The sequence below is a fragment of the Lagopus leucura genome, unplaced genomic scaffold, assembly GCF_019238085.1.
Source record: "Lagopus leucura isolate 7727_CA_CO unplaced genomic scaffold, USGS_WTPT01 Super-Scaffold_100036, whole genome shotgun sequence".
NCBI lineage: Eukaryota > Metazoa > Chordata > Aves > Galliformes > Phasianidae > Lagopus > Lagopus leucura.
Genome location: NW_024962285.1, coordinates 3,309,398 through 3,333,637, shown reverse-complemented (window position 1 = coordinate 3,333,637; position 24,240 = coordinate 3,309,398). Strand labels below are relative to the sequence as shown.

General features: G+C 41.2%; 2 protein-coding genes across 2 annotated transcripts; both read right to left on the bottom strand.

Moving 5' to 3' along the window:
* Positions 1-1,780: 1,780 nt before the first annotated feature.
* Positions 1,781-9,425, bottom strand: MARVELD2 (MARVEL domain containing 2). The gene is made up of 6 exons (XM_042882871.1): positions 8,424-9,425; positions 6,621-6,653; positions 5,384-5,523; positions 4,554-4,725; positions 4,133-4,183; positions 1,781-3,233 (listed from the first exon to the last, which is right to left on the bottom strand). The coding sequence occupies exons 1-6, from the start codon at positions 9,423-9,425 to the stop codon at positions 3,117-3,119; spliced, it is 1,515 nt and encodes a 504-aa protein (XP_042738805.1). The 3' UTR covers positions 1,781-3,116.
* Positions 9,426-16,150: 6,725 nt separating this feature from the next.
* TMED7 (transmembrane p24 trafficking protein 7) lies at positions 16,151-23,582 on the bottom strand. Its single transcript, XM_042882933.1, has 3 exons — positions 23,375-23,582; positions 20,398-20,643; positions 16,151-19,068 (listed from the first exon to the last, which is right to left on the bottom strand). Exons 1-3 carry the CDS (start codon positions 23,543-23,545, stop codon positions 18,832-18,834), a joined length of 654 nt encoding a protein of 217 aa, XP_042738867.1. The 5' UTR covers positions 23,546-23,582; the 3' UTR covers positions 16,151-18,831.
* Between the last annotated feature and the right edge of the window lie 658 nt (positions 23,583-24,240).

Here is a 24,240-nt window from a genome sequence, read left to right as displayed (position 1 = left end):
ATCATGCTATTCAGGTCACAGAGCAGAATTTTAGATGTACATGCAACCAGGTAGATCATAAAGGTGAAACTACAGAGGCTGCACAGACAGACCAAGGCAATAATCATCTAGTAACTTCGCCTTTTTTCCTTTAAGACCATCAAAAGACCACTTCTCACAATTCTCACTAGTTCTCACTAAATTTACTCCTCCTTTCTATCCTACACTTGATTGGTTTAAGCTCACAGCAACTAATTCTTATTGCATGAATCTTGATTTCTCCAAAATCTGTGTTGGAAAATCGGCAGGAAGAGAAGCGCAATAGTTCTGCAGAGGTTGTACAGATACTGTCTGAAGGTCCAGAAGCAAGTTTCTCAGAAACTGAAACTCAGATCACTTTCAAAGGGAGGCTGAAAATACAACCCACTGTTCTCATGGCAGAAAGGTCCACTAGGGGCACAGAATCTTTCAAAAGGCCCTGATATGCCCCTCTCCTCAGACACTCTTGAATCTAACTTGGAGAGATATGTATTTGTTGGGTGACCAAGGGGTTAGAGTCAACAGTTCAGAGTCCAAACTGAAACCAGGAACAAGTGCTGTCCTTCATGAGTCTGTACAGGGAGCAACACCGTAAGGCATCTTCATGAATGACAGTGGCATTGAGTGCACCCCCAGTAAGTTTGCAGATGACACTCTAGAGGAAAAGGATGCTATATGCAGGGACAATGGCACAATAAATACACCCATGTGAACCTCACAAAGTTCAGTAGGTGCTGCATCTGGGTCAGGGCAATCCCCAATACCTGCACAGATGTGAGGATGAATTGTTTGAGAGCAGCCCTGTAGAGAGGACTTGAAGACAGTGGCTGATGAAAAATTGGTTATGAACCAGCAATGTCCTCGGCTTGCAGCCCAGGAAGTCAGTCATACATACGTACATTCTTGGCTGTATTTAAAGAAGTTATTACATCTAGCACATTGAGAAAATTTGTAGTCTCACTCTTATTTGACCTCCTGAGACCTCACCTAGAACATCACACCCGGGTTTGGGAGCTCCAGCACAAGAAAGGTGCAGAGCTGTTAAGGAGGTCCAGAGGAGGGTCGTGAAGATGGTCAGAGCGCTTGAGCACCTCCTGTAAAGGAGACTGGCTGCAATCCGTGGTTGTTCAGCCGGGAGAAGGCTATAAGGAGGTGTTACTATAGTGTTTCAATACTTAAAGGGGGCTAAAAAGAAAGAGGAAGAAAAACTTTATACCTGCAGAGACAGCAGAAGGTATAATTCCTTTAGACTAGAACAGGGCAGACATGAGGAGGTGAGACATGAGAGGAACAGACTAGACATGAGGAACAAATTATTTACTAGAAGGGTGGTTAGAGCAGGTTGCCCAGAGAAGTTGTGGATGCTCCATCCCTGAGAGTGTTCAAGGGCAGGCTGGATGGTGCGTTTATTAACATGACGTAATGAAATGTGTTCCCATCCACAGCAGGGGAGTGGACTTGGTGATCTTTAGAGGTCTCCTGCAGCCCAAACCATTAATTCTATGATTTCACAAAAAAAAAAAAAAAAAAAAAAAAAAGAGCCATCAACTGTTTACAGCATGTTAGAAAAAGAAGTTCCTTATGCTTAGACTTCTGCTACAGAAGCAAAGCCTCGAGTTTCCACTGACAAAAAAAGCCAAGCATATGGCAAAAGGAAATTTAGATTGAAGGGACTTGGACAAGAAGCTTACAAAGAAAAACCTGTTCTTTAGAATACGTATCCTACAGCAGGTATAAAACACACAAGTGGCTGATAAAACTGTAAAGTCAATTTTTTAAGTATGAAAGTGAATAAAACCTCAAGATTGCAACATAAATGATGATAAGAGCTCAAAAATCAAACCAGAAATAAATCCCAGAGTTAGGTGTATTAATGTGTTTTCAATACTGAGCAACAGGGGCGATCTTTTTTAACAGTGAAATGATTATATAAGCAATGGATTAACATTGTTAGGTTGTTTCATTTTTTTAATGAAACTAAAACACATTTCAAAAAAATAGTCCATTTGCAATTATATAAACCTGTACAAGGAAACTATCAATGCTTCCAGCAATTTTACTATGTAAAAAGCTTTTTAAAAAGATGTGAAAAAGTATAAAAAGAGAAAATTCACTGGCTTATGTGAAAATTTACATATATAAACCTGTAACCCCAACACAGAAGAAAAGTTATATTGAATTTATAAAGATACACTCCAGAAAACAAAATACTCCTCGCCTTATAAAAGATGCTAATAATTTCTATTTTGAGAATTAATTTCTTTGTACTAAATCTCTGAATAAGAAGTTCACAAACAGCAGCATTTACACAATCTTAAACTGAGCTAAAGTGGAAAGTCCAGCTCCCTGCTGACAAAGAGAAGTACTCTTTCTTTAACCCAGTCAAAGCCTACTAAAACGTCCCCAAAATACATGCAGATCATCTTGGTCTACAGCAACACTAGTGGAACACCAGCCATGACCCTCACTCAATGCCACTCTTCTTCTAAGGTCACTTATAAGGTCACTTTTAAGGCCACTTTTAAGTTGCATGACCTCTACAGAGGAGCATAAAAACAAAACAAAAAACAGCATACGATCACTGCTTACATAGGAACTTACTCCCAGTAATTTCTAACATACAATGGTGTATTTGAAAATACAGCCACCTTGTACACTTCATTTCCTACCTGCTGAAACTCCTCAGTGTGATCAAATTACCAAACCCCAGCCACAGAGAACAATGCAACTCTTTCTGGTATCATTCTGATGTCATCTGCATCCTTGATACAGAATTTGTATGCACACTTTTGACGCAGTAGTTAGAACTGCCTTCTCTAGTGGACTCCCCAGCTTGTCAAATAAACCATGCTTAATTAAAAAAAGCAGAATGTTAACACTGGTATTCTAAACATATCTGACAACTTCATTACACAGATTTGTAACTAAATCTGCATATAAAACCTATCAGTAACACACAACACCCAGTGAAGTGATGAAGTGATCAGGTAGCTGTTATCCCCACTGAAAGTACACAGATCTGAGAGTAAATAAATATTTTACAATACACTTATTGATTTAAAAACTAGAAAAATATTGTAGGCAAGCTCAAGGCATTGCTAAATTTGTACTTTCCAGTTCATAACTTTATCATAGTCCTGAATTCGCTGTTTTATGTGAGAAAGCTTATTCTTTAGGTATTCACAACGTTCCTTTTTCTCCAGAAATGCAGGATCCTGCCAAGAAAACACAAATCCTTACATTAATAACTATGCTTTCAGTTTTATCCAGTAGTAGTCTACTATTAAGGATGTTCTTGACTAAAGACAGCACATAACTATTTGCCAGAATAATACTTTTTTCTTTGACAATGATTTTTTGTTGCCTGTTTCTTCTTCCTTCATGGAGGGCTACAGAAAGAAGTCCTGCTTTAATACACTACTGCAGCTATTTAGGAAAGAGAGCAGTTTTTAAAAAAAGAAGCCTGCAAATGTGAACTACATTCTACTACACAGTTTTTATTTAATATATGGGTTCTGATACGTCTAATAAATACCTCTCCAAAAAAGAAATGGAAGTTAGTTAACATGGACACAACTCAAATTTAATTAAAAAGAACAGTTACTTGAACGGATGACGCTTTGAAAGAACACAGGTACACGTTTACTGCCTGCACTTAAAACTGACCAAGTGAAACTCTTTGCATTATGCTGGAAGTGACTTTTTGGAAGTCTACTCAAGTTTCAAGCTGCCAAAAAGAAAGAAGAAAAAAAACTTTTTAAGTGTAAGACTACCTTTCTGTTAATGTATCTGACGTCCATGTCAGCTAATGAATGTGAACAAACTCTACCCCAAGAAGTGAACGGACCTTTAAAATGACAATGTTAAAAGACAATAATACTTAACTATTTTATTCCTCACCTGGCTAATAGAAGCCCTCTCCAAAACAGGTTATTGGCATGAACAGCGAAGGCGGCATCACCCTTTTGCCAAAGATTTAAAATACAAAATATACGAAGCCCTGTAATAGCTAGGGGTACCCCAAGGTAGCAAATTTCTATCAGAAGTGCTGTCTATTTACACTTCCTTTGTTGTTCTTTAGATTAATCAGCAATGTAAAGCTGAAAACACTCACATTTTTCTTCTTCTCATATTCTTGCAGAACTTTTGATATCCTTTCCTGCTCCTGCAGAGAGATATCACACACGTTTAAACACACTCATGTAAACTCTACAAAATACTTCTCAAAAGTCTATCTCTCAGCTGATTAAATCTTTTCTGGCTTTAGTTGTACCTTTTGTACTTAAGAAACAGTGAAAACAAGTTAACTTTGCTTTATTCAAACTAGAAAGCTAACAACATGAAAAAAAAAAAACAGAAAAATACAAATACATATACAATATCATTGCATTCTAGATAGATGACCAAATAAGAAACAGCATATTTGAGAAAAACTCTCTCTCCTACTGAGCCACTGCCAATGTCACCAGACATTAACCAATGAAAGTTAGAAGCTGCATGCTTTCCATTAGCCCTTTTTTTCCACAGGTACTCACATGTATGCTTCCAGGATGCTGAGGAAGTTGTCTCATCAATGCTTCCAGCTCATTAAACTTTTTTAACACAGCATGGACTTCCACAGACAGCTCTTTGTACTCAGCAAACTGATCATTGAACACTGCTTTATACCGGTCTCGCATTTCATTTGTTTGAATTGCTGGGTATTTCCTTTAAAATAAGTAAATATTCAGTGACTAGTATTAGACATCAGACTTCAACAAGCACACAGAGTCTTGACACCAGTAAAGTGTTTCTGTAATGTCTGCTCATCTCTTAATTGCTGAAGCTGTCCCAAATCTGAACCAGTGAAATACATGCCAAATAGTATATAAATCAATTTATTTTATACTTCACCACAGAATCACAGACTTGGGTTGGAGACATCTTAAAGGACATCTGGTTTCAACCTTTCTAGACTGGGCAGGGTTGCCACCCGCTCTATCTTGGAAATGACAAACAAAACAGATTGTGGATAACGTGGAAAGCCTACCCTTTAAAAGGGATATTATTGATTTAGCACTCACACAAGATTAGACAAATTTATAGAACTAAAAAGCTAAGAAATTTCCCATGAATATTGCCTGCATCTTCTGTTCCTTTGGTAATTACATGCTAGATTCTAACAGTGTGTTCCAATGTTTGGGTAGGGTTTTAGGGGTTGTTTGTTAAGTTTCAGATTATTTATATTACTGTGTCCATGGCATTGAAAAAGAATTATAAGTTTCTGCAGCATGTGCAGAGAAAATAGGAATAAGAGAAATGCTGCCTGAAAAAGAACGAGTCAATTAACAGCACTGACTTTGATAAACAAACTTAAGTCACTTACGCTAAGTAGTCTGGCATCACTATAGGTTTAGGAATGTGGCCTGCAGGGATATGACCATTAAGTAGTTCTGGTTTCCTTTCCACTGATTTAAGCTGCCTGTAAGTGACCTCTTCTTTTGGTGCGTCCTCACTGTCAGCACACTACGTTTGAAAAGAAAAAATATTGTCCCAATTAAAATGAGATTTTATTCAAATGCAAAACACAAGTTCTGTAAAGTATGCAGTTAAGACAGAGATAAGAGTCCTAAGCAGCAGCATAAGTAAATCACATACATTCTTTACATACTTTACTACAGTTAGAAAATCAGGAAAGAGTTCCACAGTTAAAAATTTAAAATGGTTATCTTCAGTTTGTTCTAATATTCTTGGCACTGAATGTAATATCTGTACCGGTGACAGTCAAATACTTATTTGGGTCTTGAAAGGATTTGTCCCCTGCATCTCAAAAAACAGTTTATGGAAGTTTTCTGGATATCCATTTCATTTGTGGATAAACATGAATCACCCTGTTCTACAGAAATCCCTTTTAGCCTTACTTCCAATTCTACAATTTAATCCTTGATACAGGAGTGATGTCAAACAAAGCACTGAAGTAAGCAACAGAAAAGACAGTGGCAGGATGCTCACAGTATTTAAAGGGAAACATTTAAGTCTGAAATAAATACTCCATAAATTTTCTGGAAATCATCAACACCTACTGCATTAAAATCCTGCCCAAGCTTCGTAGCATGTGAACCTGCAGATCTGTGCAGCAGCACAAGAATCCTTATTTTGTTGGTATTTCAAAGCTTGTAAGAGAGTCTTGGAGTAGTCAGAGAATAACAGCAGCAAACTCAAATCTCAAACCTAACAATGAGCTCCCACTGGCCCCTCTCCAACTTTAACAGGAAGCCAAAAGGAAAAAATTAAACCCTAAATCCTGTAATGCATCAGATGCTTTGTTGCTACAACCATGCCTGCAAAATTCTATGATAAAGACTACGGAACTCATGCTGTCAACAGTAAATCTAAAAACCAAGATGAACTAGCACTAACCTCTTCAAAGACGTCTTCCAAATCCTGTGAGCAAGAGAATGCCTTCCTGACTATTACTACAGAACTAAACCTCATCTTTTCCAATGAAAACAACAATGAAAAAAAAAACTAATGAAAAAAGGTAGTCAAAACAAGGAGTCACAAGAAAAGAAGAGCATGCAATTGGGAATACCAATTAACAGAAAAATGAGTTTGCTTCCTACCTTTCTGTCTGGTAAAGACACCTGTGTTTTCATCTGTCAAAAAACAAACAAACAAAAAACACACAGAACTTTAAGTTTTATTTTAAACAGCAAATCAAAAAGCACAGATACTTAATATATATTTTTGAGCCAAGCTGTAGATATTCTTATGTCTTTATAATAAATAATGAACATATTTAGCATAAGAACGTTTTCAGATCAAGCATTTTTAAGATGTTTGAAGAATGGTGGAATAAAGAAAACCACACAAAGCCCAGAACAAGACGTTCAGTAGCGCAGTCGAAAGGAACAGGGAGGAAATACTCCAACCACTTCTCAATCACCTTTAAATTTCATATTCCAGTGATTCATGCAGCTTAGCTCATTGCCTAGAAAACACAGCGGTGAACTAACCAGCAACCAACCAGCTACTCTTCTGCACAGCACTCTCTTGATCCTAGTTTATATGATAGAAATGTTAACTTCAAAAATATTCTTAAGTAACTCGAATAAAAGAACATGAATAGCAACAGGCAAATCACCTAATTCTTGCAGGATGTATTTAAAAACTGGTTGAAAACTAGCTAGTCTCACACATCTACAATTCACTTCCCTAAAAGTGAGTCTCATGTTCCATGCAAGATCTTGGTAAGGAAACCAACATTAAACTAAAATGCTGAAAATCAACAGAAATACAACCATAAGGCAGATGGAATGGAGCTTCTTGCATTTAAATGCTGACAATTACTTAAGGTAGGCTTTTGTAAACTTCATGTATGTGTATTTTTAAGGTATCTTTTAATGATTTTTAGCAGCTTTTCAGAGCGCTTTCCCATGGAAGAAGTTTTATGCAATTGGCTTCATATGCCTTGGTTGGCAGCGTTATGACAGTTTATCATTAACTATGCGGGTATTGAGTGGTTTTAGTAGGGACAAGGCCAGCAACAATGCAAAACAGATAAAGTGAAAAGACGAAATAACAGAACTGAGACACCAGCTTTCTCATCACTATTGTTATCAGAGAATCACAGAATGGCCTGGGTTGGAAAGGAGCACAGCGCTCATCCAGCTCCCACCTGTGTGCAGGTCACCAACCAGCAGCCCAGGCTGCCCAGAGCCACATCCAGCCTGGCCTTCAAAGCCTCCAGGGATGGGGCATCCACAGCCTCCTTGGGCAGCCTGTGCCAGTGCATCACCACCCTCTGAGTGATTATCTGTTACAACTGTAAACACAGTTAGACAAGTAAATACTGAATAGACAAGAACCACTTGGATTTTTACTTCAAAATACTAACCAGTATTTTATATTCTTGCTGTCATTCGCAGTAGCAGTCCACATGCTGAGAGTATGGTCTCCAAACAAATGAGTTGTCTTTAAGCCCAACCTTACTAAAAAGCTCAACAGGCACATGATTTGTGTTTTCCTTTGTTTGGAAAACACACACACACACACACGGAAGTACTTCATCACATAATGTCTGTAGAGAATGCAGTATTCCACCAAACAACACCTGTTCCTTTCCAAAAAGACTCTGGGTCACATCTTCACAATGCTTGTTATTTGTACATGACTGAGGTTGATGGCTCAGCCCCGAAGGTGATGCCCTGTCTCTGGAAGTGTTCAAAGGCAGACTGGACGTGGCACTGGGCAGCCTGGTCTAGCATTAAATGTGGAAGGTGGTGGCCCTACATGTGGCAGGGGAGTTGAAGTTTCATGATCCTTGAGGTCCATTCCCACCCAGGCCACCCAGTGATTCTGCAAAGGCTCAGGGCCATACAGCAGACCTTACAGCTGTGCCCACCAAAAGGACCCCCACGACCCACCTCTCGTTCCATCTGCTCCTTCTGCCTCCTGGCTGCTTCGTGCCTCCACAACTTCAGAGAAAACAAGGCGCTAATCAGGTAGATGACCACCGTGACAAACAGGAAGATGATGGCTGCCGTCTGACCTCCTTCCACACGGCAGAAAGAGGCATTCATCGGCGTCTTGAACAGCTGGTAATAGCAGAGTCCCCCTCGGTTGACATCGTTGACGTACACGATGCCGGCGGACATGTACAGAAGGAACATGGCCACGTTAATGCCAAACTCGGTCAGCGGCCACCAGCTGGAGTCGAGGAGGATGGTGCGGTAGTACATGGACATGCCGAGCACCAGCAGCACGATGGTGACGATCCACGCCACGCCGGCCACCACCAGCACGAAGGGCGTTTTGGGCCCGCTGTAGTAATAGCCGCCGTAGGAAGCGTCGTAGCCGTATGGCTGCGAGTAGCCGAAGGCGTTGTACCACTCGTTGTCCTTGTGCACGTAGGCGGTCACGCAGGCGAAGACGGCGGCGCCCAGCAGCAGCTCGACCACGCCGAGCAGCCGCAGCAGCCCGGCCCAGGACTTCATGTAGGCGTAGCGCTGCCGGTAGGCCTCCACCTGCTCCTCGTACGTCATGCCGGTGGGCGCGCCCGACGAGTCCCCGCGCAGCATGGCCTCGGCCTCCAGCGAGCGGCAGCTGCCGCCCGACCCCGCGCACAGCTCTGCGGAGCGGCCGGGCCGCGCCCGCGGCGGGCCGGGAGAGGCGGGCGGCGAGCACGGCGTCCCGTCCGACACGAACCCGACGTCGGACGTCGCTCCGTCCCAGCCCGAGCCGCGGCCGCGCTTCCCCTTGAAGAAGTTCTTCCACGAGTCGGGGATGAAGCGCCGCACCGGCTTCAGCTCGGCCCGTCCGCCTCCGGGACCCGCGTCCGGACCGAAGGGCGGCTGCAGCGGCAGCGGGGGCGGCGGGAGGGGGGCGGCGGCAGCCCCGGAGGGCGACGACGCGGCGCTCCGCGACATGACCCGCGGCGGCACCCGCGGCGGAACCGCCCTCCCCGCCGCACCTGCGCCGCGCCGCCCCACCCGGCCGCACCTGCGTGATGCGGCGCCGCCATCGGCGCGGGAACGCCGGCACTGCCGCGCGCACTGCGCCTGCGCCGGCCGAGCGGGCTGCGGCTTCGGAGCGGCGGGGAAGGGCTGCCGACCTGATCTGCGGTGCTTAGGGCTTACTTTAAGTTGAAGCAACAAACTGAACAAGGGCTGGAAGGGTTAGGGGTAGGGAACTGTATTGCAATCTCGTGCTTCTCGCTTAATTTGGACTCGTTAATCTTTCTAGCACCTCTGTTCATGTCCTATGTTCAAATCATAGAATCACAGAATCCTAGAATGGCCTGGGTTGAAAAGGAGCACAGTGCTCATCCAGTTCCAACTCCCTGCTGTATGCAGGGTCGCCAACTGCCAGACCGGGCTGCCTAGAGCCACATCCAGCCTGGCGTTGAATGCCTGCAGGGATCCTCCACCTTAAAACCAAGGCTTTATTAACAGGTTTGATCCCAGCAAGTGATCTTTGTGACCTAGAGCTACTGTTCAGCTCAGCAGTGTCCCAGCCTCTGCTTGGATCCAAATTTGTGCTCACCAGTTTCTTTGGGAATGGACATAAAGAGTCAAAGACTTCAGGAAAGAAATCCATTTCTAAAACTAGAACATGGCTATTTCAAGCACCCAGTGCTCCTGTGTCATAGCAAAAGTACTGGAATACATTTCGGATTCAGAAAACCTTGTCTTCTCCCATTCCTTCTAAGAGATTGTTAGTGGACACCTGAAATCACAATCATTAAAGACCAAGCCAAACCAGCCTTTGCACAGTAAGCCATCGGATTGGTGTACGTGGGGCTTTCTGCTACTGCAAGCAAGGAGGTCCACAAGGTAAGTTCAAGAAACACGAGGCCAAGGATGTGGCTCTGGGCAGCCTGGTCTGGTGGTTGGTGACCCTGCGCATAGCAGGGGGTTGAAACTGGATGATCATTGTGGTCCTTTTCAACCCAAGCCATTCTATGATTTTATGGGGCATCCACAACCTCCTTGGGCAACCTGTTCCAGTGCCTCACCACCCTTTGGGTGAAAAAATGTTGTCAATGTTCAATTTTTTTCTCAGAGTTGATAAAAACTTAGCAAATTACCAGTAAGAACTCATCCTGATTCCAATTACAGAAACGTAACTGAGGCTTTGTAAATGATGTTGTGGTTCAGAAGGTACAGCACTGTGTCGTGCATGTCATCCCGTTAGTGAACCATCTGTAGATCAATATAGGCTTGAAATAGAAATAGGAGTCAGCATCTAATGCAGAGGAGCTGCAGTGCTACAAAAAAAAAAAAAAAAAAAACAACAAAAAACAGTGTTTCAAAAAATTGAATAAAAATCAGTGCTGCTGTCTAATTTCAGATGAAGCTCTCGTTAAAATACTCCCATAGTTCTATGGATGTTCAGCTTCTTCAGGGGATGTAAGAAGCATTTCCCATTGTTTCTTTTCCACTTCTTTTTCTGAAGAGGTATCATCACCGTGCCAAAGACAGCTCAAACTGCTGTCTAATTACTGTGCTGTGCCTAAACAATGTAGATCCTGATGAGCAGATCACAGTCATCCAGAGATTTGAATTTCAGTTCATAAAAGCCATTTGACAAGGTTAGAATCACAGTTTTGCTGTTGGCGAACTCATCCTTTTCTTGATGTTGTTTTTCCAAATAAGCATTTAAGATGTAACAGCTAACAGTTGCATCTCTTTAGTATTGCATTAGTGAAGCAATCTCTTGCATCATTATTAAATTATTGCCTCTGTCTTTGCCAGAATTATATTTTGTCTTAAAAGTGATGGTTGAAGCACAAATACTGCTCATGGATTGGAATTCAGAGGTAAAGTGTTTTGTTAAATGGGTGGTATGTACTTTAAGGCACTCAAGCCCTTCTTCACAGTTCCAAGTACAAAAGCTTTCCCAGTTTTTCCAACGATATCAGTTTGATAACATCTACCGGTGAACCACGTTCTGCTCTGCTAGAATTGGCATAGGTTTATCTGGAGAAAGAGTGAGCCTTGGTTTCCAGAAGAGCTATCAGCTGACACACTGCTCTGGGTCTGTTCTCTGTTCTGGGGAAAATAATTAAGAAAACCTTGGTTTGCTCTTTATTTTCAGTGGGAAAAGAATGTCAGCTGCTAATATCTATGTTTGCTGAAGTAACACTTAAGGTAACCTCTAATTCATGTATATGATCATTAATAACAGTATAAAAACAGTAACAATTGTTCGTGGTAAATATGATTGCAGCTGTCTGCATCTACTGGGTAAATAATGCACAACTGATTGCATATGTGTGATAAAATTAGATAACTGTACTTGCACTGGGTTCATATGCTGTCATGTACAAAAAGGTAGGTAGATGTTTGTTGCTTTCTGCAAAAGCAAAATTTGCTTCTTGCACAGTGATATATAGTTATGTTTGGTGCTTGTCTGTTCCCAAAGGTGATGGGGCAGCTCTGCACGTGTTCTCTCTCCTGTAGGAGCTAAAAGGTTGTTTTACTGCTCACTACTCTGTCTGCCTTTACAGTTCTCCAAAACACAGTCTACCTTTCTGCTATTAAAAAATCTGTGTTTGATGCATTCAGCCTCTGTAAATTCACTTTTCTATTAGTTTCTTTATATAGCATTTTGGTATTAACATTGTAGGTTACTCCTAAAAAAAAAGCCTTCTATTTATTTCCACGGAGGGTAGAAAAGATACAAAGAGCACAAGAGCGCTTTGACAGAGCAACTTCTCAGGTAAGAAGTACTGTTTTTCAGTGTAGTCACAATCATTAGCTGATTTGTGCAGCTGTCCAGAGTGTGGCTTGTCTGTCACCACTGCTGGTCTCCATAAGGGTTCAGCAAGGATTGTTAGATGTCAGTGGGTGCAAGCTTTAAGACATGCAGTTTTCAACTCCACACCTTTGCTCCATATGCTCTTCCATGTCAGGTGCTGTTTTTCAGACTGCTCCTCTGCTGCCATCTGACACATGGCAACAATGTGGAATGGAATGGAATATTGGTGGGAAGCTTCAACCTCTGTTGCCATACTGCCAGCATTCATTGGTTGTGGGCCATTATAATAAAATGGCAGGCATTACTTTCAGTGCAGCCCTCATACACCTCTGCTGGACAATCCACATTATAGGACAGATCTCTGCAGAACTGTATTGGCATCTTTCCTCCACTGCAGGAGTTAACCATTAACTCACCCCTACCCACTCAGTTCCTTTCATATTTATTAATAATTGATCAGGCTTTACTAATTAAGTCATTCTTTCAAGCCTAAAGCTTCTTTTAAAAGTGTCTGAGACATAATTAGAAGCCCTTTAGAAATCTGGTAAACTCTTTTAGCTAGACCTTACTGCTCACTGATCTCTGTCAAGCAATTTAAAACGCTTTAAAAAGCCTTTCTCAGATAAAGGCTTTTATCTGATAATTTTTATACTTATTTTTATAGTTAGATAAAGTACACTCAGATAGAGTATAAAAAAGTCAAAGCTTGCAGTGCATTTAAAAGAACGTGTAATGTGAGGCAGTCCAGTAGTAAGCAGATGTTTCATTCAGAAGACTTTTAGTAAATATGTAATATTGGTAATATGTACGTAAGCCAGAAGTTGCTGTTCAGACTCTGGGTTACCTCTGCTGTGTTAACTACTTGCAATAAAAGACTTTGCATAGGTCTTTACAAGACTTTGTATAAACGTGGTCTTCACAAGACTTTTAGCTAAGGTCTAATCATCCAGGTGAATGCATTATGCAGGCTATGCAGTAATAACTATATCTAAATACACAGTCAATTCTTTATTCTGTGGGGGCAATCTATAAGTATGTGTTGGTATCTATATCTATATATCTTGGTATCTATAAATATGGGTTGGTGATAGGCATAAGTAGATATAAACTGATTTTGTATACGAAATTATTCAAATATATACAGGACCACTCCAGTTAACTTATGAATTATTTATTTTCCAGTGTCTTTAATCATCTGTGCATTGCAATCCACCCAATGTGATACTGGAGCTCCTTTTTTCTTCAGCTGAGATTGCTTCCATCCAAGATGCTGGGAGACTACCACTGAGTAGGCATTTCAGCAGGTAAACCTGATACTTAGTTTCCTTCAGAACATCATGTTTTATTAAATTAAGGAGGAAAAAAACCAACTTTCATGCATACACCTGTTATGTGAGTTTTATTTTCAATGGCGTCACTTTGTATTTTGTCTCTTTAAAGTTTTTCCAGATGAAACCTATTTAGTAGATTTGAATGTTAGTAGCAATATTTTAAATAGCCTCGTTTATAGTTCTTGTTCATCTTTAATTCTGTTAAGCATTAGTTTTCTATCTGTTCCTAGTTTTTTGATTGCATGACATGGATCAAATATTTGCTTTTACAGTCTAAAAGATTTAAGTGAGAACGAAATTGATTTGACACAGAAAGGGGAGTGTTCTTTGCCCAAGACACAAAGCATTAACCTGGAACTCTGCTGTACTTTCATGTAGTGTATTGCAGAGGTGTAAGAAAGAATCATAGAATACTTAGAGCTGGAAGGGACCTTAAAGGTCATCTTCTCCACCTCCCCTGCAGTAAGCATGGTCATCCACAGCTCCGTCACGTTACTTAGAGCTAGTCTCTCCAAGCGGTGCCTCTGGTGGGATCCCCAGTCCCAGTCTTCCTGCTTTCCTGATTCTTGAAAGTTCAGCACTTTCCACATAAGCCAGAAATTCCACGGAGTTAATTATTTAAATAGTATTTAATACTCATGAAAGGTTGCACTGGCCTATCTGTGCTATGCTCAAGCACAGATGTTCTTCTCCATGAGTTCTGCTGATTCCATGCTCTTATTTCACCACCACAGCCTCACAGCCCTCCAGCACACATGCAGAGAGCATGGCAGCATTCTGATCCCACAAGAAAATAGCACACTCACAGACATATTGCTGTGTGTGTAATGCTCAGACAGTACTCCTGCATTTCGTGTCATTTTAATTCATAAAAGCAATTTTTATATCCTCCTCCTCTCCCCACTAAAACAAGTTTGCTCTTCTCTTGCAGCCACTCTGACTGAAACATATGCAAGTCTTCTTCATCATTATCAATATAAACGTCCTCCATGCTGATTATACTCTTGTTCAGTTTAAATGGAAAACAAAAAACCTGAACTCTGGCCTCACCAAATGTATTACAAGACAACCTCATACACTACCTTTTTTGATATTAAAAAACAATGTTAACAACCACATTCTGCTGTGCTGGTCCCACCACAGCAATTGCACTTTCATACACGCTATGTGGCTCGTGGTCCTTTTTTGCTGCCAAATAACAAAGTCTTGCAAGGGAAGGGGCACAGGACCGGTTGTATCTACAATGAGGAAGCTGCTATCTGTGTCTCTCAGCATGCAAGCACAGCAGTAAAATCAGTAACACTGTATGGCCATCCTTGCTCTTTCCCTCTTTGGAGTTAAGAACGGGCCCAGCGAACAACTACACCAAAGCATAGGATATAGGAGCTACAACTCCACCACAGCAGGGATTCATATAAATGTATTTGAAAGAAGCAGGGCAGGGATAGGGAAGATGAAAGACCAAGCAAAGGGTATTGATATTGTAGTTATTTCTGTTAATAAAAAACCAAACTCTAAGAAAATGAGTATTTCTGAACTTGTATGATTTTTGTTTGGAGTATTCAAAAGAAAAAAAAAAAAAAAATTGTATGATGAAAAGCTCCTCACACAATCTCAGAACAAATACAATTCTCCTTCCCACTGTTCACTGTTTTTAGTATTATGATGAGCTATTTCTCATTACTCAGATTGCCTTCTATCATCTATGCAGTGATGATTTCCACATTTTCTTTAAGTGTGATTATATTTATTTGTATTTCCAGAGTAAGAGGCTTGGATTCCACTTTCAATTTCAGATATTAAAGTTTATGAGAAAACTAAAAACCATGCAAGCTCTAAGGCATTGAACTTTTTTTTTTTTTTTTTTTCCATCATATATATCATCATATATAGATATATGATAGACATATATTATTGTATAGGTATGTAATAATATGCATACATAAGTATTAAGAAGATACAAGTTATTGAAGCGTTCTGAACCATAAGGGCTCAAAAGGAGGTCTCCATCACCACTGTGCATTCACTTCCTGAACACAAATATTTGTAAGCAGGGTAGCTCTGTGTTTGCATTTTTAGTGTAGGCCTGAAGATCCTGGACTGCGGTTTACAAGAGACTGTGAGCAAACTGCTTTGGTAACACATCCACCAACACACAAGCTATACTTTACACTAGGATGTCATAAACCAAAGCAACTGCTGGTTAGCTCTCAACAGAGAACCACAGAGAAGACAGCAGGTGCAGCTAACATGATGTCAGAAGGAAGCCATTGCCCTACCACCCCCAGCTGACCTCCCACCAAGCAATGCTGGCCAACCACAGCCCCACTATTCCAAATCACAACTTTGTTTTTCTCTAGTGACCATGAAGTACAGCTAATTATCGACAGCAGTGAATTGAATCACTTCTCAACGTACAATAACGGAAGAGTGATCAAAGCTCAGGTAATAAAGACTTTTCAGTGTGATGTATTAAAATACGAGTTGACACTCAGATTGTCGTTCAAAACTTTTTAAACAAATAATGCTCCCCAAATGCAGACCAAGCAACCAGACCACAATCATATATTAACTTTTTATTTTCCCATACAGTATTCACAGAGTCTGTTTCTTGTCTTACTCAAACTTTTTTTTTTTCCAAGCTAAATCAAAAACTGACATTTCACAACACGAAAAGAAGTTGCGTAAACACAGAACACTGAAGGAACAGCTGAAAACCAGGGTCTTTAGCAGTTAAAAACACAGTTGTATCCCCATTAATGCATGGCAATTTACTTGTGTATGACACCATTAATCAAGCTATCTTTTCATATATGAAAAGATGCAGCTCAAATAAAAAGTCACAAAGCATTTCTTCACTCACTGCATATTAGCATGTGTTTTATTATATCCTATTCAGTCACATTTTAAAAACTATATACAGCTATGTTTAAATGGGTGTCTGTGCCATGTTTTTAATACGACAAAATAAAGGCATTTTAAGCTATTGCTGCATATTACGTAGCAAGATATCAAAGGACTGGTTCAGATAACTAATTTCAATGAAAAGGTCAAGTCCACGAAACCTCTGCAGTGGGCGCAATATTGAGCAGAACAGTCCCACCTTACACATTCAAACATTATGAAAGAACAGACATGTATACAATGGACAACCAGTGTTTGGTTTACCCCACTGCTTACCCATTTTAATAGCACACAGAAAACAGTGGAAAAAAAAAATTTCAATCTTTAAAACAAATATCTTTGTTTTGATTAAAACTACTGAAGTGATATTCAAAATTTGGAAGATTATAGAAGACAATTTGGTAATTAACTCATGTTTTCATCTGATACTTGCACCCAAAGCATAGAACTTGCTTCACTGTTGAGTGCAAAGCAGCCAAAAGCTACAGAGTATCAGAAGTACACACACATAGGTATGGTTAAGAACACAGTGCATAGGCACATATCTGTCTCAAAAAAAGGAACACTTTTTTTTGCTTTCTGACTTTTGTGAATTTAGCTTGGAAGCTTTCATTCCAAATCTTGGAATCTTTCATTCCAAAAGGAGAACGCAGTATTTGAATTCCAGTACAAGACAGTACACAGAATCCTGAATTTTACATACAGTGAGCATTTTAGTACCTCCATGACCTGTTAACTTATTTTTGAGCTCCTTCGGGTTTTTTGTTTGGTTATTTGTTTTGGTTTCTGAGGAAGTTTTCTCCGGAACAGAGATGAGTACATATTTCATTTTTCAATCAGTACAACATTTAAAATGAAGTTACCCTGGGTCAGTTCTTCAGAATGCTTCGGGGTCACTTTCAACATTTTGCTGGAGATAACACGGGCTGTGAATGAGGATACAGCATTCTTTCTCTGGTTGTTGAAAATTAGTTTAAGAAGCATCTTTTGAATTAGTCAGTAATACAACGTTTTTTTCCCACCTTAGTTTAGTTTGTGTGCATTTACAAGTTGCAGTCTACTTACTCCTCCTGACACACCTGAAGGAGTTGACCAGTTCAATCTCAGCTACATGTACGTTCATACACTTATTTCCTTCCACATCCAAATAAAGCAAGACTTTACAGTACATAAGCTACTCACTACACAAGCAGTGGAAACAACGTGGCTATTAACTCTACCAAAAGATAACCTGAAATATTTAAAACACTTTCTGACCACTAGCAGAAAAGAGTGGCGATCAGATGCACAAGGCCATACTGTATCAGTGCACCACACACAAGGAAATAAAACTTACAGCACACGTGCAATGCAGTATCAATATCAAATCGGCCTCTAAACAGGAAAACAATTTGGAAAAACCTCAGTATGTGCCTCACATGTAATACAGCCTTGGCCAGTGCTGGTGCTGTGCTGCATAACAAACCAAACGACCTCTGGTCTTGAATCCAAAAAGCAGCAACAACGTGTGCCCAGACACTGCACAGCTTCAGTGAGAAAGTGACAACTCTATTTTATTGCAAGTTTTTAAAATAAATTTGGAGATTTGGATTTTTAAAGACAGAAAATCTAATTCCTGAGCAGTCTCAGTTTGAAATCTCTTCAGTAAAACAAAACATCACAAAAGAGGAAAAACATTCTACCTTACTATAGAAGAATACATGCTTAAGTAAATGCACTCAACTATAAAATTTAGCATGTTTTCAAAGTGGAGATTTACCAGGCTGACTGAGAATGAGCCATGATGTAGTGTCACACTTGAAACAGATTAACAAATAAGCAAAGGATGTAAGCAGTTTTTTTTGTTTTTTTTTTGTTTTTTTTAAAAAAAAACCAGCAAATCAAAACAGCATTACAGTTCATTGCGTTTGCTTGTTTATAATGCAATCCACTCAGCCTGGAAATTATAATCAAACCACAATTTTTATATGCATTGCTTCTGCATATCAGACATTTGATTGCTTGGTTCTTATGAAGTTTTATACTGCAGATAAATTCCCTGTTAAAAAAACAAACAAACAAACTGAATTTGGATTAAAGTAAGTAAAAGACAGATAGGCTGGCCAATGCAAATGTTTAATAGAGGAATCAGAAAGCAGAAGGTTTTTTGTTTTTTTTTCTGAATGTCATCATGTGTCCCTTCTATAACTTTTTGTGTCTGTTTTGTGATTCTAATAGATGATGGGTAGACACACTTGAATGCTGCACATATTTAGATCCTTTGTACCTAGAATTAATTGGAGAATAACAACTTTGCAGATTAATAGTGCATAATGACCTGAAGCATTATCACTACCAGTTATGATCCAACACGAGTTGTTGTGGTTCTTTTATCCGAGAAGAAGCTTTTGAGGAGAAATACCTGCCCGATACTAACAACAAGAAGAATGATTGCTTCCCCTATCGACCAATAAGCAACTCTTGTGTTTAAATCCTCAGCTCTGCTGCGGCCCTGCGCTTCTCTCAGTCGAAAGTGAGTCTGATAATCGATCACAGACTTCAAAGCTTCATGAATTGAAACACAGGCAGACTCCATCTAGAGAAGGAAACAAATACAGCGTTCCCCATTAAGAGCATGTAAAATTTTTTATCTAATACAGAGCACTGCACTGAGAACTACAAAACAAAAATTAATGCAGGTTCGATTTCAGAAGTGAACGCTGGAAAAGCTACTGAAATGACAGTAACATCCCAATCATTTCTATCATTAAAATACAGAACTGCTTAATACATGTATGACATTCGTACACAACTAGGATGTTATTCACTAACTGTCATGAAAGTTTTACAACATCTCAAAAACTACACTAACAAACTCAGTATGTTCTTCTATCAAGAGACCCTTCTCTCACTCATGTATGCAAAAACTGATTAGAGAAAGGACAATTCTGTTATTTTTCAGTGTTTCCAAATGGTCCACAACACTAAAATAATTCCGAAAAATCTGCCCAAATTCACTTACTTCCTCTCCTAAACTAAAAAAACTTAACCCGTTCAATCTGTGTTGCCAGCTTTCCAAACCCTAAATCATTTCTCACAAACTTCTTCCATGTTCAGCTCATGCTGTCTAAGTAAAAGTCGGGACTCTTTACTGTGTTTTGATCATCAGAGAATCAATCAACAGATCATCAAAATATTTGAATTCTAACAGGTAGTTTTTCAGCTTTATGTCTTAAAGTGGGATTTCCTGAAGAACAAACAGCACAACCTACTACAAGCTTTACTGATAGGACAAGGGGGAAAGGTTTTAAACTAAAGGAAGGGAGATTTAGATTAGATGTCAGGGTGAAGTTTTTCACACAGAGAGATGTGAGGCCCCGGCACAGGCTGTCCAGAGAAACTGTGGATGCACCATCTTTGGACGTGTTCAAGGACAGGCTGGATGGGGCCTTGGAAAGCCTGATATAGTTGTTGGCAACGCCAACTGCGGCAGAAGGTTGTAATCAGATGATCTTTGAGGGCCCTTCCAAACCATTCTATCATTCTGTGATTGGTAAAGGAAAAGTTTAACACTCTAGTATGGCCACTTGCAGTTACATCTGTGTTTCACCATGTTTTACAAGTCTGGTGTCTGAACAAGTCCCAGGTTGTTCTTCCCAGTGAGATTCAGGAACAGGTTTCCCATTAAGTTCCACCACTGGTGTCACTAATGAATTCTAGATGGCTTCCACTCTGCTGAAGATATTCTACAGTGCCAAGCCCCTCTACTTTCAGGCATTCACCTTTCACTCTCCCTACAAAAATGCTGTCTGAATTCCAACTGATGTTCAATGGTGATATAAATATCTAATGCAGCTGAATCTGGAAAGAAACAAACAACATTCTTTCAAGCTAACAGTTGCTGTCAAGCACGAGAGCATCTTACCTGGGTAAGTGCAGTCACTCTGTTTTCACTAGGAAACAGTGGTGGATCTTCTCCAACCTGGAAATCAAAGTACACAGTTTTGTGTGTGAATGTAGAGAATTCGTTGCTGAAGCAGAATTTGTATGTTCCGTTCCTGGATGCAGTAAATGTGAAGCTATCATATTGTTTCTTCATCTCTTTGTACAACACAATGCCATCGGGATCTTCCAATCGACAGTCAACATCATAATGGCCTCCAGTGATCACCTGAAAAGAAAAAAAACAAAGACATTTATACAGATATTTAATACATTTCTTCCCAGAAGTGCAATTTGTCAAATGGTCTAACTTTGACAAGTATATTCTGAAATATAACACATTGATTTGAAAATTGTTTGAAGCCAGTCTGTGAAAATCATTCTTTCATAGACGACACACAGAAGATAAGAGAAAACTTTGAATTCCAGAAATGAAATGTCAGCTACATTTTCAAACAGTTTATAGAAGAAATTTTACTTGCTGTCTTATAGCTAACTGCACCGTAGCAAAGGCTACCATAGATACAACTTGATGGAGCAGCAAAGACAGTACTGCAACAAATCAACTGTTAACTAAATCCACCACCTCTCCATAGAATCAATACTGCAAGTTGACACTGTTAAAATGTGATAAGACAACTCCTTTCTGTATGGCCTAAAGAGCATAACTATCCTATTAGATCAAGCTGCTCAGCTCTGCAGGAATGGCATATGACCAGTAGAACAGGTATTACAACAGGCCCAGTCCTTCTACCCGCTTGTCAACAAAGTAGTGTTACTGAAGGGTCCATTGCTTCCCTCCTGCACTGCTGGCACCAACCACTGCTTTTCAAAACCAGCACATTCAGATAAGGGCCAGGAGTGTCTCCAAACTTCATGACTCACTTTTATTTCAGGCTTTGGTCATTGTTGACATTACTGGGTAGAAGCAGACAAGATACTCTGCCTCTGTAACAAGTACCACTGGTAGTTTAGATGCTCAAAATTTGCTGTTTTCATGACTCTCAGGCTAGCAGTTTGAAGCTTAATATTCGCTCCAGATTTCTTCCTTTTAAGCTAAAGCATGCTGAGTGAGCATGCTTTATCTTAAATAAATACTCATATCTGAAGGCTTGTCCCTTTCGTATTGTACAGAAACATTCTACAGTAAGAGAAGCTGTATTGAATTAGGTATCTTTCACATATCTGTTTGCATATCTTCATTTTAGATGTGCACCTCACATGGTTTTGTTTAAAACCACTGCAATTTTTCTATTTATTAAGTTATTAGAACCATAAAGCTAATGGTAAAACAGAAATAGCACAGGAGCTGAAAACTATCTGCCTTGCAGACAGCTAATTTTAAAAACATTCAGCTGGCAAGTGAGATCTTCCTGTTTTTCCAAAATCGTGAATGGCAAGTTCAAAAAAAAAACTGGATGACTAGATCTGGCTGTCTATCACCTAATGGAGATTGTCATATAGAAATGGCTGCCTGGTTGGAAGCCAAAAAAAAAAAAAAAAGTTCTGCAACTCATCTTTAAAGCATGATTTCAAATTTTACAAGGGCATCACAAACCTCACAAGGGCCAATTTACACGTACACAATAAAGATGCGCTGTCAGACCTTTAAAGCTTTCCATAGATTCCTTCCCATAGAGCTTCCTTGAGCCTCCCCTCAGCTCTTCCTTTAGACTACTGCCAAAGGATGCCCATGCAGCACTTCAGTTGGGCAAACCTGGAGTGTCTTTTCAAAAACACTCCTCCTGTTCTGATCTGTTATGATCCTGATCAGAAGTAGCAATAGTGGGCCTATCTGCGCAGGAATCTCTAGAGACATCCATTTGAAAACAAGGGGAAAATGCTGACCAGAAAAAAAAAGGAAATGCAAAAAGCAGTAAGAAGGGACAAGAAACCAAGTAGGAGTTGGAAAACAAAGAGCAGAAACAAGAAAAAGTAGGAAAAAAATATCTGACAAAGATCTGGAACACAGAGGACAAAGTTACAAAGTTATCTGGCAGCAAAACTCCCCAAAATATGTGAAAAAATAAATATGGGACTTCAAAAGGAAAAGCTGGTCCATAAAAGCACACTTCTCCCCCAGAGGAGCTACAATTCCCAGTGTGTGGGTTGACTTTGCTCTGGTGCTGCTGTTGCACTCTTTGGTGTCAGTGGCTGCCACCTGCAGCAGCAGATTCAGAGGTACCAGAAATGCCAGGGCTATGGCTCCATAAAACTCAAAGCTGCAAAACAGTTTTCTGTTCAGAAGGTAAAGGTTCAGTCTGTTACAAAACGTGGAGAGCCCCTTGGCACTGGCATGGATGAGGCCACATCTCAAATACTGTGTTCATGTTTGGGCTATTTGCTGTAAGAAAGACATTGAGGCCCTGGAGCAGGTTCAAAGAAGGGTGACAAAGATGGTGAGGGGTCTGGAGCACAGGCCTTATAAGGAGCTGAAGGATTGTTCAGTCTGGAAAAGAGGAGGCTCAGGGAAAACCTTATTGCTCTCTGTAACTACTGAAGGGAGGTTGTATTGAGCTGGGGTTTGGCCTCTTTTATCAGGTAACAGTGATAGGACTAGAAACAATGGCTTTTAGCTGCACCGGGGGAAGTTGAGGTTGGACAGTAGAAAAAATCTCTTCCCAGAAAGGTGAGGTATAGGAATGGGCTGCCCAGGGAGGTGCTGGAGTCATTGTCCCTGAAGGCTTCCAAGAAAAACGTAGATGTGGCATTAAGGGCCGCGGTTTAGCGATGATGGAGGGCTGACTGTTGCACTAGACTATCCCGGAGGTTTTTTTCCAACACTAACGATTGTAAGCAACAAGAACTGCACGGTCCCTCTCGGCAATTCACACTAAGCACAGCCCTCACAGGACGTCAGCCCGTTTCCGTGAGGCACGGCACGGCACAGCCGCCCTCACCGCGCCGCCATTCACACCCTGCGCGACGCCGCGTGGCGCCCAGCCGGGCCTGCCCGCTACCTGGAACTCCAGCGTGCACTTGGTGCCCTGGGCGATCTCCTCGTAGAAGCACTGCTTGGCGTTATCGGGCAGCTCGAAGGTGATCTCGGAGGCCCGCGTGGCGCAGGCCAGCAGCAGCAGCAGCGCCAGCCGCCCCCACGGCCCTTCGGCCCCGCAGCCCCGCAGCAGCATGGCACAGCGCTGGGAGGGATGGAGACGCGGGACGGAGACCGAGCGGGACGCGGCGGGGAAGCGGCAGCGGTGCGGGCGGAGCCGGCGGGTGAGCGCGCTGCCGAGCGGAAGCACTCGCTCTGCCGGGCGCCGCCCTCCGGAAGCACTTCCGGGTGAGTCCCGGGGTTCTGCGGACGTGGTGCGTGACGCGGAGGGTGAGGCGGGGCGCTGCTGCTGCCCTGCGCGGGAAGATGCGTCCGCTCAGCGCTGCTCGGGAGGCTGCTGCGTGGGCTGCGCGAGTGTTAGATTTCGTGGAATCAGAAAAGGTCCCTAAGAACATCAAGTCCAATCTTTGCACTGCCAAGTCTGCCTCCAACAGTGTCCCCAAGCGCCACATCTCCACGTCCTTTATATATGTGCAAGGATAATTGAAGCCATTGCTTCTCTGGGCAACTTCACAGCCTCTTCAGTGAATAATTTAATATCCAACCTGGCACAACTTTAGGCTGTTTCCTCTTGTCCCATCGCTTAATGCTTGGGGAAGAGGTTGACCCACTTTCTGACAATCTCCTTTGTGGCAGTTATAGAAAGAGGCAGGGACTTCCCTCAGCCTCCTTTTCTATATGCTGAATAACCACATGCTCTTCTATGACTTGTGAGGCTGAAGTGCTGGGCCATGATCTGTGGACATGCCCCATCTGGGGTACTATGTCCAG